This window comes from Cynocephalus volans, chromosome 3 (genome assembly GCF_027409185.1).
Source record: "Cynocephalus volans isolate mCynVol1 chromosome 3, mCynVol1.pri, whole genome shotgun sequence".
NCBI lineage: Eukaryota > Metazoa > Chordata > Mammalia > Dermoptera > Cynocephalidae > Cynocephalus > Cynocephalus volans.
The window spans coordinates 16811333-16824878 of NC_084462.1; the positions used below are offsets into that span (position 1 = coordinate 16811333).

At 51.1% G+C, this 13546-nt stretch overlaps 1 protein-coding gene across 2 annotated transcripts in view; it reads right to left on the reverse strand.

Moving 5' to 3' along the window:
* Positions 1-4548: 4548 nt before the first annotated feature.
* MAD1L1 (mitotic arrest deficient 1 like 1) overlaps positions 4549-13546 on the reverse strand; it is a 461087-nt gene continuing 452089 nt past the window's right edge. For both annotated transcript variants that reach the window (XM_063089903.1, XM_063089902.1), the window contains one exon: positions 4549-5214. In XM_063089903.1, coding sequence (XP_062945973.1) covers positions 5056-5214 — 159 coding nt within the window. In that variant the 3' untranslated portion in view covers positions 4549-5055. The remainder of the gene's footprint in view (positions 5215-13546) is intronic.

Sequence of the window (13546 nt, forward strand, 5' to 3'; positions counted from 1 at the left end):
GACTTTGAGCAGGGCCTTTCCCCTCTCTGGGCCTGAAGCAGAAATTTAAGCAGTCTAGTGAAGCCACCTGTCCTCGTGGTGCAAGAGTGCATGTACACACGTGCTCACAGCCATGCACATGCATGCATGCACACAGTACACACTCATATACACGCATAGACAAGGCCGTACACTAATGCACACACATGTGCACACAGTCACAATACACACACAAGCCATACATGCATGCTCACATGCACATATAGCCATATGTCCACATGCATGTACAGGCCTGCATGTACAGTTCTAGGTTCTAAGCCCCTAGCCCGCTGAGTCATGCCTCCAAGGCTGGCCCTGCTCGGCCCTGGTATCCTGGCGACAGTTAAGCAGGAGGAAAATGGGCCAACCTTGACTCTGAAGCTGGGAAGGACCATTGAGCTTGCAGTTGGGAGAGCTGGGTTTGGGGCCGGGCCTGACACAAACTTGCAGTGGCTATAGGCAAGTCTCTGCCTTTCTGAACTTCGGCTTTCTCCCCTGACAAGATACAACTTGCAGGATCATTATGGGGTGGGGGTGTGCCCACAGATGGGAAAGAGCTTTGTAAATTGGGAGAGAAGTTTCAATCAGCTGAGAGCTTTGCAAACTTGAACGAGGTATACCAGCTGCCCAAGATCTTGTCAATGCAGATTCTGACTTGGTCTGTTGGGTATGGACCTGCAAACCTGTGTTTCTGGGCAGTTCCTGGTTGCTGTTGCTGCTTCTGGTCCACAGACCACACTCTGAGGAGGAGCTAGAGAAACCCAGGGATTTATTCGTTTCCAGAACTCACACTAGGCACGTGCAGAAAGGGAAGAAACAATAATATACACTGCAAATGCCTTGCTGGCTGTCCAACACTGGACAGAGCAGGGCCTGAGGCTGCTCTGAACAGGAAGCTGGGGTCTCTTGGAGGTGCCAGCAGGCGGCGCTGTCCTCTCCAGGCCTGTGGGAAGCTGGAAGGAGCCTTGGGGCATGCCAAATCCTGTTACATCCTGGCAATTATAGTTTATCGCTGTGGTATTAATCCCTTAAAACTAGTCATTAGCAGATTAAGAACCATTTAGCATCAGGCTCCCACTAAGGAGTTGGGGGAAGTGGGGGATCTGCCAGAACCAGAACTTGCCCTGGCCTGAGCCACCAGGGGCCAGGTGGGGACCAGAGTCATCTGCCTCCCCAGCTCCCATGCGCTACTTCATTTCAACTCCACCTGGCAGGTATGTGAAGAGGATTTGACAAAGTCTCAAGTGGTGGGTTTATTAAATCAGACTGAGAGAGACATGTTATGGGGGACCTTTGCTGCTCCCCCCACCCCGGGCCTGCCCAGACATGTCCGCCAGGAGAGTGAGATGGCTGCTTCTGCCCCTCCCTGCCTCTTCTTGGGAGAGGAAAATCCCATCAAAGGAGTACAGCCCAGCATCAGAGCTGCCCATCTGTCTGTGCTCACTGGGTGGGTGGGCAGAGCCTGGTGTCACTCTCCAAGAGGTGCTTGGCAGAGGAGGGGGCTGGTCCCTGAGCTCTCCAACAGGATGGGCTTCAGAAACCCCCTGGCTGTGGAGGGAGGAGAGTGGGGAGACTGAGGCAGGAATGAGACCCAGTTCTGGATGCTGATGTGAGGCTTACTTGGGGATGGGGGACTTTGTCTCCTTTTAGCTGCTGAACATTCACCCAAAGCTACAGAAGCTGGGGGTGGGTGGCAGGTGTGGACAGGTGGCCCAGCCAATCAGATCTGGCCAGGGACCATAAATCTTAAGAAGGTGACACAGGTTTGGGGCCAGTTGCGGAGTCCTGTAGCCACGTGGGTCTGTGGCCATGCAGACATGGTATATGTCCAGCATGGGTTCAAGTGGTGACCATAGGGCCCCTGGCCATGAGGTTGCATGTCTGGCGATGGTGTCACTTGGTCACACCCTCACCCACAGCAGGGCCTGTGGCTGGCCTGGCCTCCAGCTGCTCCGAGGGCATGGCAGGTAGGGTAGGAGAGTAAGGCCAGTTTCCTCTCTCCCACTCTCCCAGCCTATAGCCCAGGAACATCTGTGGAGGCCTCTCCTCCCTTACACGGTGGATTTGGAGTTCCTGAGTCGAGGGAGGACAGGGCCAAGCACAGAGATGAGGTCCACAGGACTCCAAACCCCAAACACCCCTCACCCACTCTACTGTGAAGGTTTCGGGTGGTGTGGAACAAGAGAAGGGGACTTTGCATTGTTCCCCAGCACCTGGAACAGAACCTAGTATACAAGAGGTGCTAAATAATTGTTTGAATTGACCAAATGAATGAACCCACTTTGACATCTGCCTGAAATCTCTGAACTAGTTTTTTTGTAAATGCCAGGACCCCTGAGAACTGCCTCTAGAGTCATTGTATGGAGCTGCCCCACGTGGTGAAGCCCATGCTGGCCGGTGGTGTGGGCAAAGCAGCCTCCAATTCAGGGTCGGGAAGGCTTTGAAACGAGTGTTGCTGCTATCACTGTTACCGATGGCATGGGACGGGGAGCCTCCATCCCCACACCATGCACTGGTAGAAATATTAACGAAAAAGGAATGACGGGTCAGGGGCTCTAGGCAGAGGGGCACGGGAACCTGAAATTCATCCAAAGGGGTGTGTTGAGTGAGGAAAGCCGTGAAGCTGGACCAGCATCCCAGTGTGATTAGCATGTGGCTGTGGGAAGACACTTTGCCACGTCAAGCCTTGGTGTTCTCACCTGAGAAGTGGGAACAGCAACACCCTCCAGGTATGGTAGGACTGGATGAGCTGGGGCTCTGGGGTTTGAACAAGAGAGCCCATGGATGAGTGGTTGGTTTTCCTGGTGGCCGCCCAGGCCATGTGTCTGTCTGAGGCACACATTCAGGGTCTGAGCTCTGGACTGGAGCAGGCCTAAGACTGACGCATGGCAAGTCTGACTGCGAAACCCAGCAGGCCCTGGACTAAATCCCTTAGGTCTTTGCAGGCTCTCCCTCCCAAAGCCTTTGAGTGCAGGAACAGAAGACAGTGCTGAAGAGTAGCGTGGGGGTGGAGGCATGCAAGACCAACCAGGGAGCCTGCACTTCCTGCTGTGAGACCAGGAGCACACTCACCCTCTCCTGGTGAGCTGCTTGCTGGGAGGATGGGAAGCCCAACTTCCCTGAGATGTGGAGGAGAAGGGCTTCCAGGTAGGTTTGCAGGGCCTGACAGTTTTAGTTGCATGGGGTGGGGAGTGGGAGGCAGGAGGTAAGAGGCAGTGCAGCCGGATCCTCCCAGCCCAGCCCCTGGTGAGAAGTCTGGGCCGGACGCAGCAGCACCAGCCACGCCTCTGGCGCATGCTCTTCCAGGCTCAGGAGCTCTGAGGGCGCAGACAGGAAGCAGGGTCCCTTCCTCTCAAGTCCCCCTCAGGGAGGAGGCCTGTTCCTGTGGCTGCACCCAGCTCCACTCTGCTGAGTCCAGATAGCGGCTCGCTGTGCACATGTAAATTACAGGCGCCTTTTGGGGAGGTGGCTGGCTGGCAGTGGCGCTGGCAGATGGAGGTGCAGAGGGCGGCTGCTGCCCGACTCATTTTTCCCATGACTGGTGAAGGGCTGGAGGCCGGCCGTGCATGTGAACGAGGTGTTCTCCTGCTTGGAAGGCTGGGCAATCCATCTTCTGCCCTGTCTGCACTCGGTGGCAGAACCTCCATCTGCCTCCCGTGCGTGGGCTCCCTCAGAGCCCAAGCCCCTATGGGGCTGGCTTAGGCCCTGTCAGTTAGGTCTTGCCCCTCCCTCAGCCTTGGAGCAATAGGCATGGAGGGCAAAGTCTCATCCTCAGTCCATGAAGGCAGCCCACACCCCAATCCCAGTGGCCACCAGGGCCCTGGCTCCACAGCAACCTCTACCCAGGTTCCATCACCAAAGGGAAGGCGTGGGGCTGAGGGCAGAGTTGCCCTCCCAACCAAAGGGATGGGCCAGGCCTCAGCCAGAGCAGGAGGGGTCCTCAGCCCACTGACAGGTGGGGAGCCTGAGACTAGGCAGGGGCCTCTGTCACTCTTGGTCCTAGCTAGCACTCGAGCACTTGCTGTGTGCAGGCATGACTGCTCTTGGTATGTAGACGATGCCTTTAACCTTCCTGGTAAAGAGACTGTCTTAGCTCTGCAGGTGAAGAGGGAAGAAAGAAGGTGAGCACCTGCAGAACTAGGTCTCGGGATGCTGTCCAGAGCCTGTGCTCTTGGCCCACCCTAACCATATCCTCACCCATCATACAGCACAGCCAGGCCTGACCCAGGGCTTCTCATCCCACCCACACTCTGAACACTGAGTCTCCCAGGGGCTGGGGCCCCGGCTGTGCATGGCAGGTAGCTTACTGCTGACAGGGCTTCTGCCTCCTCAAGCATGTCCTACTGTTATGGGTGGATGAGATGAGGGCTGACCGCTCCTGGGCTGCCATCCCCATTGTCTCCAGACGCCCCTGTGCCTGGAGCCAAGGGAAACTTGGGCAGTGGGTGATGGTGGGGGGTGATCCTGGGCGGAGGTACGCAGCAGCAGCAGGGAGACTGGACACATACAGTAAGCCAGGTGGAGGGTGGCTGGGGAGGAAAACTTTATTTCATATGGGCGAGGAGCCTGGGGTGTGACACAGGCCCCCCCGTCAGGCTCCTGGATGGACAGGTTTTTGTGGGTAGGGACAGCTGGTATAGGGACACCTCAGGAGAGGGCAGAGAAGTGGCCCCACAGAGTAGTTAGTGCTCCACCAGGCTGCCCAGGCCTGCCTCGGAGAGCAGCCTCATGCCCACCCTTCTAGGAAGAAGTGGGAGGACAAGGCCCTGGAGGCCCAGGATAGACACTGTGCTTCCCTGGAGTGCAGCAAAGCAGAGGTGGGTTATGGTTGGCCAGGACATCCTGAGCAGCCTAAGCCCTGCCACCTGGGCATGTTGAGATAGGTGCTGGCTGTCTGGGTGGGCTGTGGCTGGGTCCAGGCTTATGGGTCCTGATCATCTCATGATCCTGCCCCCAGGGGATACAGCACACAGCCTGGCGACCAGGTAGGGCTGGGACCTGCAAGGACAGGTCCAAGCATGGCCCACAGGCTGCAGGCTAGGCCATGGTCTGGCGGCTGAAGAGCTCAAGGGTGAGAGAGCTGAGGAAGGCCGGGATGCTGTCCTGGCGCAGAAGGTGCAGTTCGATGAGCTCGCCCACCGTCCGTGAGAACTCTGTCTCCAGCAGCTGCATCTTGGAGCCTGAGGGTCCTGTAGCCTGTGGGGTGGGCGAGAGACATGAGAGAACTGTGGTCACTGTTGGTCAGCCTAGGCAGATCTTTTTCCTCCCTTCCCACAAGGACCCCTCCCCAGGGGTAGAGCTGGGGGCCAGAGGGCAGGCTTGGTGGGAGGGCCTGGCCTGGAGGGGGTAAATAGCCTCTGGAGGGGCTAGTGCTGCCTGTGGGGCCAGAAGTGGAACCCAGTTCAGCAGAGTGTGGAGGCCAACAGCCCTGTTGTCCCAGGAGGCTTCTATTAGCCTGTAGAGCTGGGCCCAAAGAGGGATGGATCTATCCCCACTTCTGACAAGGCCTGATCTACTGGGGGTTCACCTATGTTCTGGAATCCAAGGAAACGGGACATGGAGTCTGAACTCCAGCTCATCACTTCCTCCAGGTCAGCTTGCCCCAACTCCTCCCATCTTCAGACCTCAGCCATAGTGATGAGGACAATGGTGGCGACCATAATACGGCCATCTAGAATGCACTACAGCCAGGTGCCATCTGGCACTCACGGGGATTAGATCCTGTGCTTCCCTAACAGTGCTACAGGGCATTGGGAGGCAGAGTCTGTTACTGTCCCTCTTGCAGAGACAGGGCAGTGTCTTGCTCACGGCCACCCAGCATAGGGGGCTGAGATGCACACTGTGCAGTTTTGCTGTAGACATCAAGGGCAGGGTCTGTGTCATCTGGACAGGGAGCTAGGGATGGGGAGGGGGCTGCCCTTGGAGCCAAAAACCCAAATTCAAATCCCACCTCTCCCTGGCTAGGTGGCCTCATCCACAGCATGGAGTGGAGACCCGACTGACTCAGGGGGCTGCTGCTGCCACTCCCTTCTTCCTCTGCCTGGGAGGCGGCCTGAGTGGTGGGGAGGGGACTGCATGCACTCACAGGATGCTGGAAAGGCCCAGGATCCCATGCCAATTCAGAAGAAAAGAAAAACTGGCCCAGCAGGCTCGGGGTCTCCTGGGGGCTGGATGTCTCTGGGGCTGGGGCACCCACTCCCAGTTCTCCAGCTCCAGTTACTTGCCCCTCCTGACCTGCTGAGGTTGACCCCAGTGCTCCATCTGGCTGAGGACTTGAGGACCCATGCCTCTCAGCCCAGGGCAAGCCCTGCAAAATCTTCCAGACTTCACAGAGCCCCTCTTGGCTTCAATTTCCCCATTTGTGCAGTGAGGGTACTGGAATCCCAGGCTGGCTGGGGGCTGTGGAGGGTGGGGTGCCAGTTGGTTTGGTCCTGGCTCCGTTGATTCTGGAGCCCAGACTAATCCCTTTTATTACTTCCTTATGTAAATGTCACATATAATTGGGGAAAGAGCAGGGAGGAAAGGCAAGATGGGTCATCACTTGGTGACCGGGGGAGTGTCCAGACCGGACAGCAGATCCAAAACCCAAGCTGCAGTAGGAATATAGTCAGGACCCTTTGTGTACAAAGGGGGAACTGGCCCTGAGCCAGCAAGAAGCTTGAAGGTGCTTGGGCACTTGTGAGCAGAAACTCACAGAGCCAGCTCCCTCCCTCCCCAGCTGCCACCCTGATTTGGGGCCTCACCTGCCAACCAGCCCAACCCAGGTGAGTAAGAATACCTGGAGCCCACAGTGGCCCAGGCTGAATTAGGGCCACCTGTGATGACCATCTCTATCACTGCCTGGGCTAGGAAAAGTGATCCATGCTCTTACCTGCTGGAGGAACCAGGTGAGCTGGGAGGTTGGGTCGGGGGGTGGGGGGTGCCTGGAAAAATGGAGCTGTATCTCCAGACTGGGCCTATGGCCCCTGCACCCCATTCAGCCAGACGAGCAGCACTAGCGGGGTTGTTTCAGCATTGTCAGGAGCTGAATGGGGTGGAGGCCACCGACAGCCAACCCCTGCCCTCTGCTCTCTCCACATCTGACCAGGAACAGCGCAGTCCATGCAGGGACCACTTCCCACTCTGGGGACCACAGCTGACCCCATGGGAGTCTCCCAAGGCTGGAAGGAAACATACCCACGGGGGATATACCAGTGACATGCGCACACTCCCAACGACCGGGAGACCTCTGCTTCCCAAGGCAAGGCATCCCATCTCCAGCCAGCTCTGGCCAGCAAAGCCTTGTCCTCACTGATCCACAAAGTGCCTGCTTGCTGGTTTTGCCTCAATGGGGCACCTGCCACACCAAGATCCCCATAATTGAAAAGCAGAAGCCCCAGACATGTTGGAGAGAGGATCTGTTAGACCTACGTGGCCCAGCAAGGCTGAGGCCCAGGCCCAGGTGATGCCATCCGTGGGGCTCAACAGTGCAGCCCCAGGGTCAGGCAGGTGGACACAGACACCCAAACTATCAAAAAGCTCCCTCACAAACCATGTGTTGAATAAAGAACTTGTATCCAGAATATACGCAGAACTCTCCCAACTGAAGCATGAAATGACAAATGGCCCAATTAAACAATGGGCAAAGGGTTTGAATGGACATTTCTCCAAAGAAGATATGCAAATGGCCAACAAGCACATGAAAAGCTGCTCAACATCACTAATCATTAGGGAACTGCCAATCAAAACCACAGTGAGATACCACCTCACACCCATTAGGATGGCCATACTAAAAAAGACAGACAAGTGCTGGTGGGATTGGGGCAAAACTGGAACCTGTGTGTGCTGCTGGTGGGAATGTAAAGGGTGCGGTTCCTGTGGATGACAGTCTGGCAGATCCTCAAAGCGTTAAACACAGAGTTATCATGTGACCTAACAATTCCACTCCTAGTGTATACCCAAGAAAACTGAACACATCCATCCACACAGAAACTTACACACGAATGTCCACAACAACATTATTCAAAATAGCCCAAAACCGCAAATGACTATCAGCTAATGACTAGATAAGCAAAATGTAGTTTATCTGTCAATGGAATAGTATTCAGCAATAAAAAGAATGAAGTGCTGATACACGCTACCACGTGATGGACCTGGAAAATATGCAAAGCCAGGCACAAAAGGCCACACAGTGTGAGACTCCATTTCCATGAAATGTGCAGAAGAGGTAAATCCACAGAGACAGAAAGTAGATGAGTACTTGCCAGGGGCTGGGCCTGGGGTTAGGGGGAAATGGGGAGTGACTGCTCTGGCTTTGGGGTTTCTTTGTGGGGTGATGGGAATGTTCTAAAATTCGATAGTGGTGATGGTTACCAACTTGGAATAAGCTAAGAAGAATCAAATTGTACACTCTAATGGGTGAATTGCTTGGTATGTAAACTGTATTTCAAAAAAGTGTTTTTTATTTTTTAAAAAAAGATCCCTTAAGCCCAGTAGCCCTATGGATGTCCCCTCACCCAGGAGCCGCAGGGGGTGGCTGGCTGCCCCTGGCATGGGTCCTGGAAGTTCCCCCTGCCGTGTGCACAACTCACCTCTCCACCTGAGTGCACCTGCTGCTTGGCCCAGCCCCTGATGGTGTGGGACCAGCACCTGCCGGCTGACCTGGTGGCCCTGTGTACGCAGCTGCCCTCTTCCACACTAACCTGGATGTGGCTCTCCAGGAGACCTCCAGCTGCCCAGTTTCAGCCCCCCTGCCCCCCAAGCTGTGCACCCCCTTCCATGACCTGAAGAGCTTGCACCATGCTAGGTGCCTAAATGACTCCCTGAGCTGCCACCTTTCTTGTTTGTTCCGTAACTTTTCTTGTTTTCTCATTCAGGCCGACCCCCAGCCTGCCTCCTGTTCCTACCGCCTGTTCATACATTTAGCCTTGTCATAGTTCAACACAAACCATTTTTAAACAAAAATAAGAGAAACCACTCTGACCTTTTACCAAGAAAATCCTTTCATTTCTGCCTTCTGATCTTGATTCTGAATTTTCTTCCCCTAAATGTCAGAAGGGCTGATTCTCTTGCAGCTGTCAGGGGAAGAAGGGGGACGCTGGGCAGAGGTGCTCGGTTGGGAGCAGGGATCAGTACAGGGAAGAAAAATCTCTGAGAGGCAAGCTCCCAGCCTCCTAAGCTAGGTCCGTACCACCCCCAGCTAGGTCTCCTGGGCCACCCTGGTGTCAGACTTCAGCCAGATGGCACTTAAAAGCAGCTGTTCTCTGGGCACACACCTTTCCTGACCCCTCCCCAGATCTTAATAGGCTTTGGAGGAGGGAGACGCCTTCCTCCACACTAACCTGGATGTGGCTCTCTGGGCTCACTGGGAGACCCCTGGCTGCCCAGCATCCACCCCACTTCTGCAGCCTGCAGTCCTAATCATTGTTTATTTGAGACAAACACGTCTTTGGTGGTCAGTCCAGCAACTGCTGCTCTATTAACAGGCAAAAATTAGCAACCAACACGAAGCCCACCTCTGTTCTATCAGCCCACTCACCCAAGGCTCACACTATGCCTCTGTGACGGCCTGCAAGTTGGGTCGAGGGAGCAGGCAGGCAGGCAGGAGTGACCAGTGCTAGTCTCTCATCTCAAAGCCCCAAATAAAGGCAGATGTAACTGTTTGCAAAATGCCATCCCCGACTGACTAAGCTGTGCCCGCCCTGCAGGATCCCGACGAGCCCACCCTCTGCAGCTGTCCAAGGGCTCTTGGCCTCCTCTCTCTGGAGTCAGTTTCCCCCAGTGTATCCCATCCCCCTTCACACTGGTGGGGGCCACCTTCTCACTCAGATTTGCCTCAGCAGCAGCTATGGTATTATCAGAATGTGCCAAATGAATTATGCTGAGCCGATCAATCTCTGCTCAGCCCTCTGCCACATTCAAATATCACCCAGTCCCCAGGTACCTTGTAAATCACTATAATTAGAGGCTGTTCACTTAAAATTAGTGCGCAATTTTTTAAAAAGCAAATTGCCCAATAAGACATGTTGGCTGTGGCTAGAAATATTTATGGGGCTGCCTGCACCGTCTCTGGCTTCCTCTCCTCCCAGTGTTTGGAAGGATCAGCAGTGGTGTGGCCCGTGGGCGGCCCAGGGGCACCTGAGATTCTCAACCTTAATGAAGACGCTCTGCAGGCCCCTGACTCCAGCCTAGACCCAGCCTGTCCTTGCTCTGGGCCTCTGCTCCCACCTCTGAAAGCAGAGTGGGGTCTGCCCCTGAGGTTTCCAGCCCAGACTCTGGAAGTCCATGGTCCAGCTACCACTATGCACGTCATGAAGCAGAGATGGAAGAGAGCAGATGGTGCAGGGGCACTGGCGGCATTGCGGGTGAGGGCAAGTGCCCTGTTGCTCCCCAGCTCTGCTGCTGCAGCTCTCTCTAACATGAAATGCATGAGGCAGTACTCCCACAATGCCTGGTGCCAAAGAGGTTTACAAGTGCCAGCCTCACCACACCCGAGCCCTGCGGTGTCTCAGCTGTTCAACAGGTGCTTCATAATGCTTCTTCAGCAAAGAGGTCCTCAGTAACAAAACAGTCAGGGGCTAACAGAGACCCTCAGAAAGCAGACAAGACATCCTTCTCCTCTGGGTGACTCCCCCTGCCCTGTGCCCTCTGCCCCCACTAACTGCAGGGTTGTCGAGGCTCATAGGCAAGGTGCAACATGTGAAAGGATTCCTGTTAAGCAATCCTTTCTGAGGTCACCCTTGCTGAGGGCATTAAAGAAAATTCTATCAATGAAGAAACATGATGGAGGAGGAACCTAGAGATCAGACTCACTGCAATAGATGGAATCCCGAATCCTGATTCAAAAAAGCAAAACTGAAATAACACAATGAAATTGTAAAATTGAAATTTTACATTCAGGAAATGTAAAAGATACTACTTCAAGATATTGGGGAGTTATTTTAATATTGTTTTTATGTGATGGTAGTATTGTGGTTATGTAAACAAAACCGTCCCTACTGCTCCTTGAAGAAGTGGCTGGTTCCAGGGCTGGAGCAGTGAATACAAGCTGAGCTAGAGCACCTCATTGTGTCAGAAAGTAAAGAAGTGCTTGAAAAAGGAGGACACATGAAAAGGACATAGGAACCAGAAGCCAATAAGAAAAATACAGCAAGAAAGTCTTTAAATGCATGGAAATTAGAAAGCATACTTCTAAATAAGCCACAGGTCAAAAAGGAAGTCTCAAGGGAAATAAAAAGTACATAGAACTGAATGAAAATGAAAACACAACATAATAAAATTTGTGAGACACACCCAGGGCAGTGGTTAGAGGGCAACTGATAGTACTAAATGCTTCTATTAGAAAAGAGGAAGGATCTCAAATCAGTTATGTAAGATCCCACTCTCAAGAAACTAGAAAAAGAAGAGTGAAATAAACTCAAAGCATTGTAGAAGGAAGGAAACGATAAAGACAAAAGCAGGAATAAACAAAATTGAAAACAGAAAAACAAAAGAGAATTATTGAAACCAAAAGCTGGTTCTTTGAAAATTAGCAATAAAATTGATAAACCTCTAGCTAAACTGACAGAAAGAAAAAGAAAAGAGAGAAATGACCAATATCAGAAATGAAACAGGGAATATTAACACAGATCCTGAAGCCATTAAAAGAGTTATAAAATTATACAAAAAACTTTATGCTCATAAATTTGACAATTTAGAAGAGCTGAACCAATGCCTTGAAAACCACAAAGTACCAAAATTTAGCCAAGGTCAAATAGATAACCTAAACAGTCCTATAACCATTAAAGAAATTAAATTGTAATTAAAAACCTCCTCCAAAAGATATCTCCAGTTCCAGATCATTTCACTAGAGAATTTTACTGAACATTTAAATAAGAATTAGTACCAATTTTACATAATCTCTTCCAGAAAATGAAAGAGAGGAAATACTTTCCTACTCACTATTAGCCTAGTATCCAAACTGATAAAGACCCCATGTGCACACAGGCACACATGCACACACACACACATACACACACACACACACACACACACACACACACACACAGAAATACAGACCAATATCACTCATGAACTTAGATGCAAAAATCCTCAACAAATATTAGATACAATACCATGATCAAGAGGGATTTATTTTAGGTATGCAAGGCTAGTTCATGAACATCCATTCATGATAAAAACTCTCAGCAAAGTAGGAATCAAGGGGAACTTCATCTGGATAAAAAGCATCCACAAATAACCTACAGCTGACATCATACTTCATGGTAACAGACTGACTGCTTTCCCTCTAAGACTAGGAATGAGGTAAGGGGGCTTGTTACCACCACTCGTACTCAGCACAACACTGCAAATTCTGGCCAGGTCATGAAGGCAAGAAAAGGATATAAAAAGCACACAGATTGGAAAGGAAGAAATAAAACAGCCCCTACTTTCAAATTACATGATTGTCCATGTAGAAAATCCCAAGGAATCTACAGAACCAATAAGTGAGTTCAATAAGTTTGTAGGAAATGAGATTAACACACAAAAATCAATTGTATTTCTATAAAGCAATAGCAAACAAGTAAAAAGCAAAATAAAAAAGGCAATACTATTTACAAAGAATCTTAATTACTTGGGTGTAAATCTAACAAAACTTGAGCAGTGTCTGTATGCTGAAAGTTACAAAATGTTAATGATGAAATAAATCAAAAGAATATTTAAATAGAGAGAAACAATGTTCTCGTATTGGAAGACAATGTAGTAAGTATGTCAATTTCCCCTAAACTGACATGTAGGTTTAATGTAATTCCTATCAAAATCTCAGCAAGATTTTTTGTAGATATAGGCAAAATTATTCTAAAATTTATATGGAAAGGGAAGGGTCCTAAAAAGCTAAATCAATGTTGAAAAAGAAGAAAGTAGAGGAATCACTCTTCCCAATGTTATGGGAGACTGCACAGCTACTACATGGTACAGATGTGGGTGTTGGTGGCAGAAGATACTCAGATCGATGGATTAGAACACAGGAACTTGAAAGAGACCAACACAAACATGCCCAGTTTTTAAACAAAGGTTCGAAAGCAATTTGACGGAGGAGGAATGGCTTTTTTTTTTTAACAATAGGTGCTGGAGCAGTTGGACATCCATAGTAAAAAAAAAAAAAAAAGAATTTTGACCTAAACCTCACACCTCATATAAAATTTAACTTGAAATATACCATGAACTTAAACGTAAAATATAAAACTTAAAAAAAAAAAAAAAAACATAGGAAAAAATCTTCAGGATCTAGGACTGGGCAAAGAGATCTCAGACTTGGTACCAAAAGCACACTCTATAAAATGAAATAAAAATGGATAAACTGGACCTCACCAACATTAAAAAGCTTGTGCTGTGAAGGACACCATTAAGAGGATGAAAAGACAAGCTACAGACTGGGAGAAAATATTTGCCAGTCGCATATCTGACAAAGGACTAGTATCTACTCGTCCACCTTTCCTAGAACATCAGGGCCACTGCAGTATCGCCAGCACCCAGACCAGGGCCTGGCACACAGGACACGTGAAGAGAG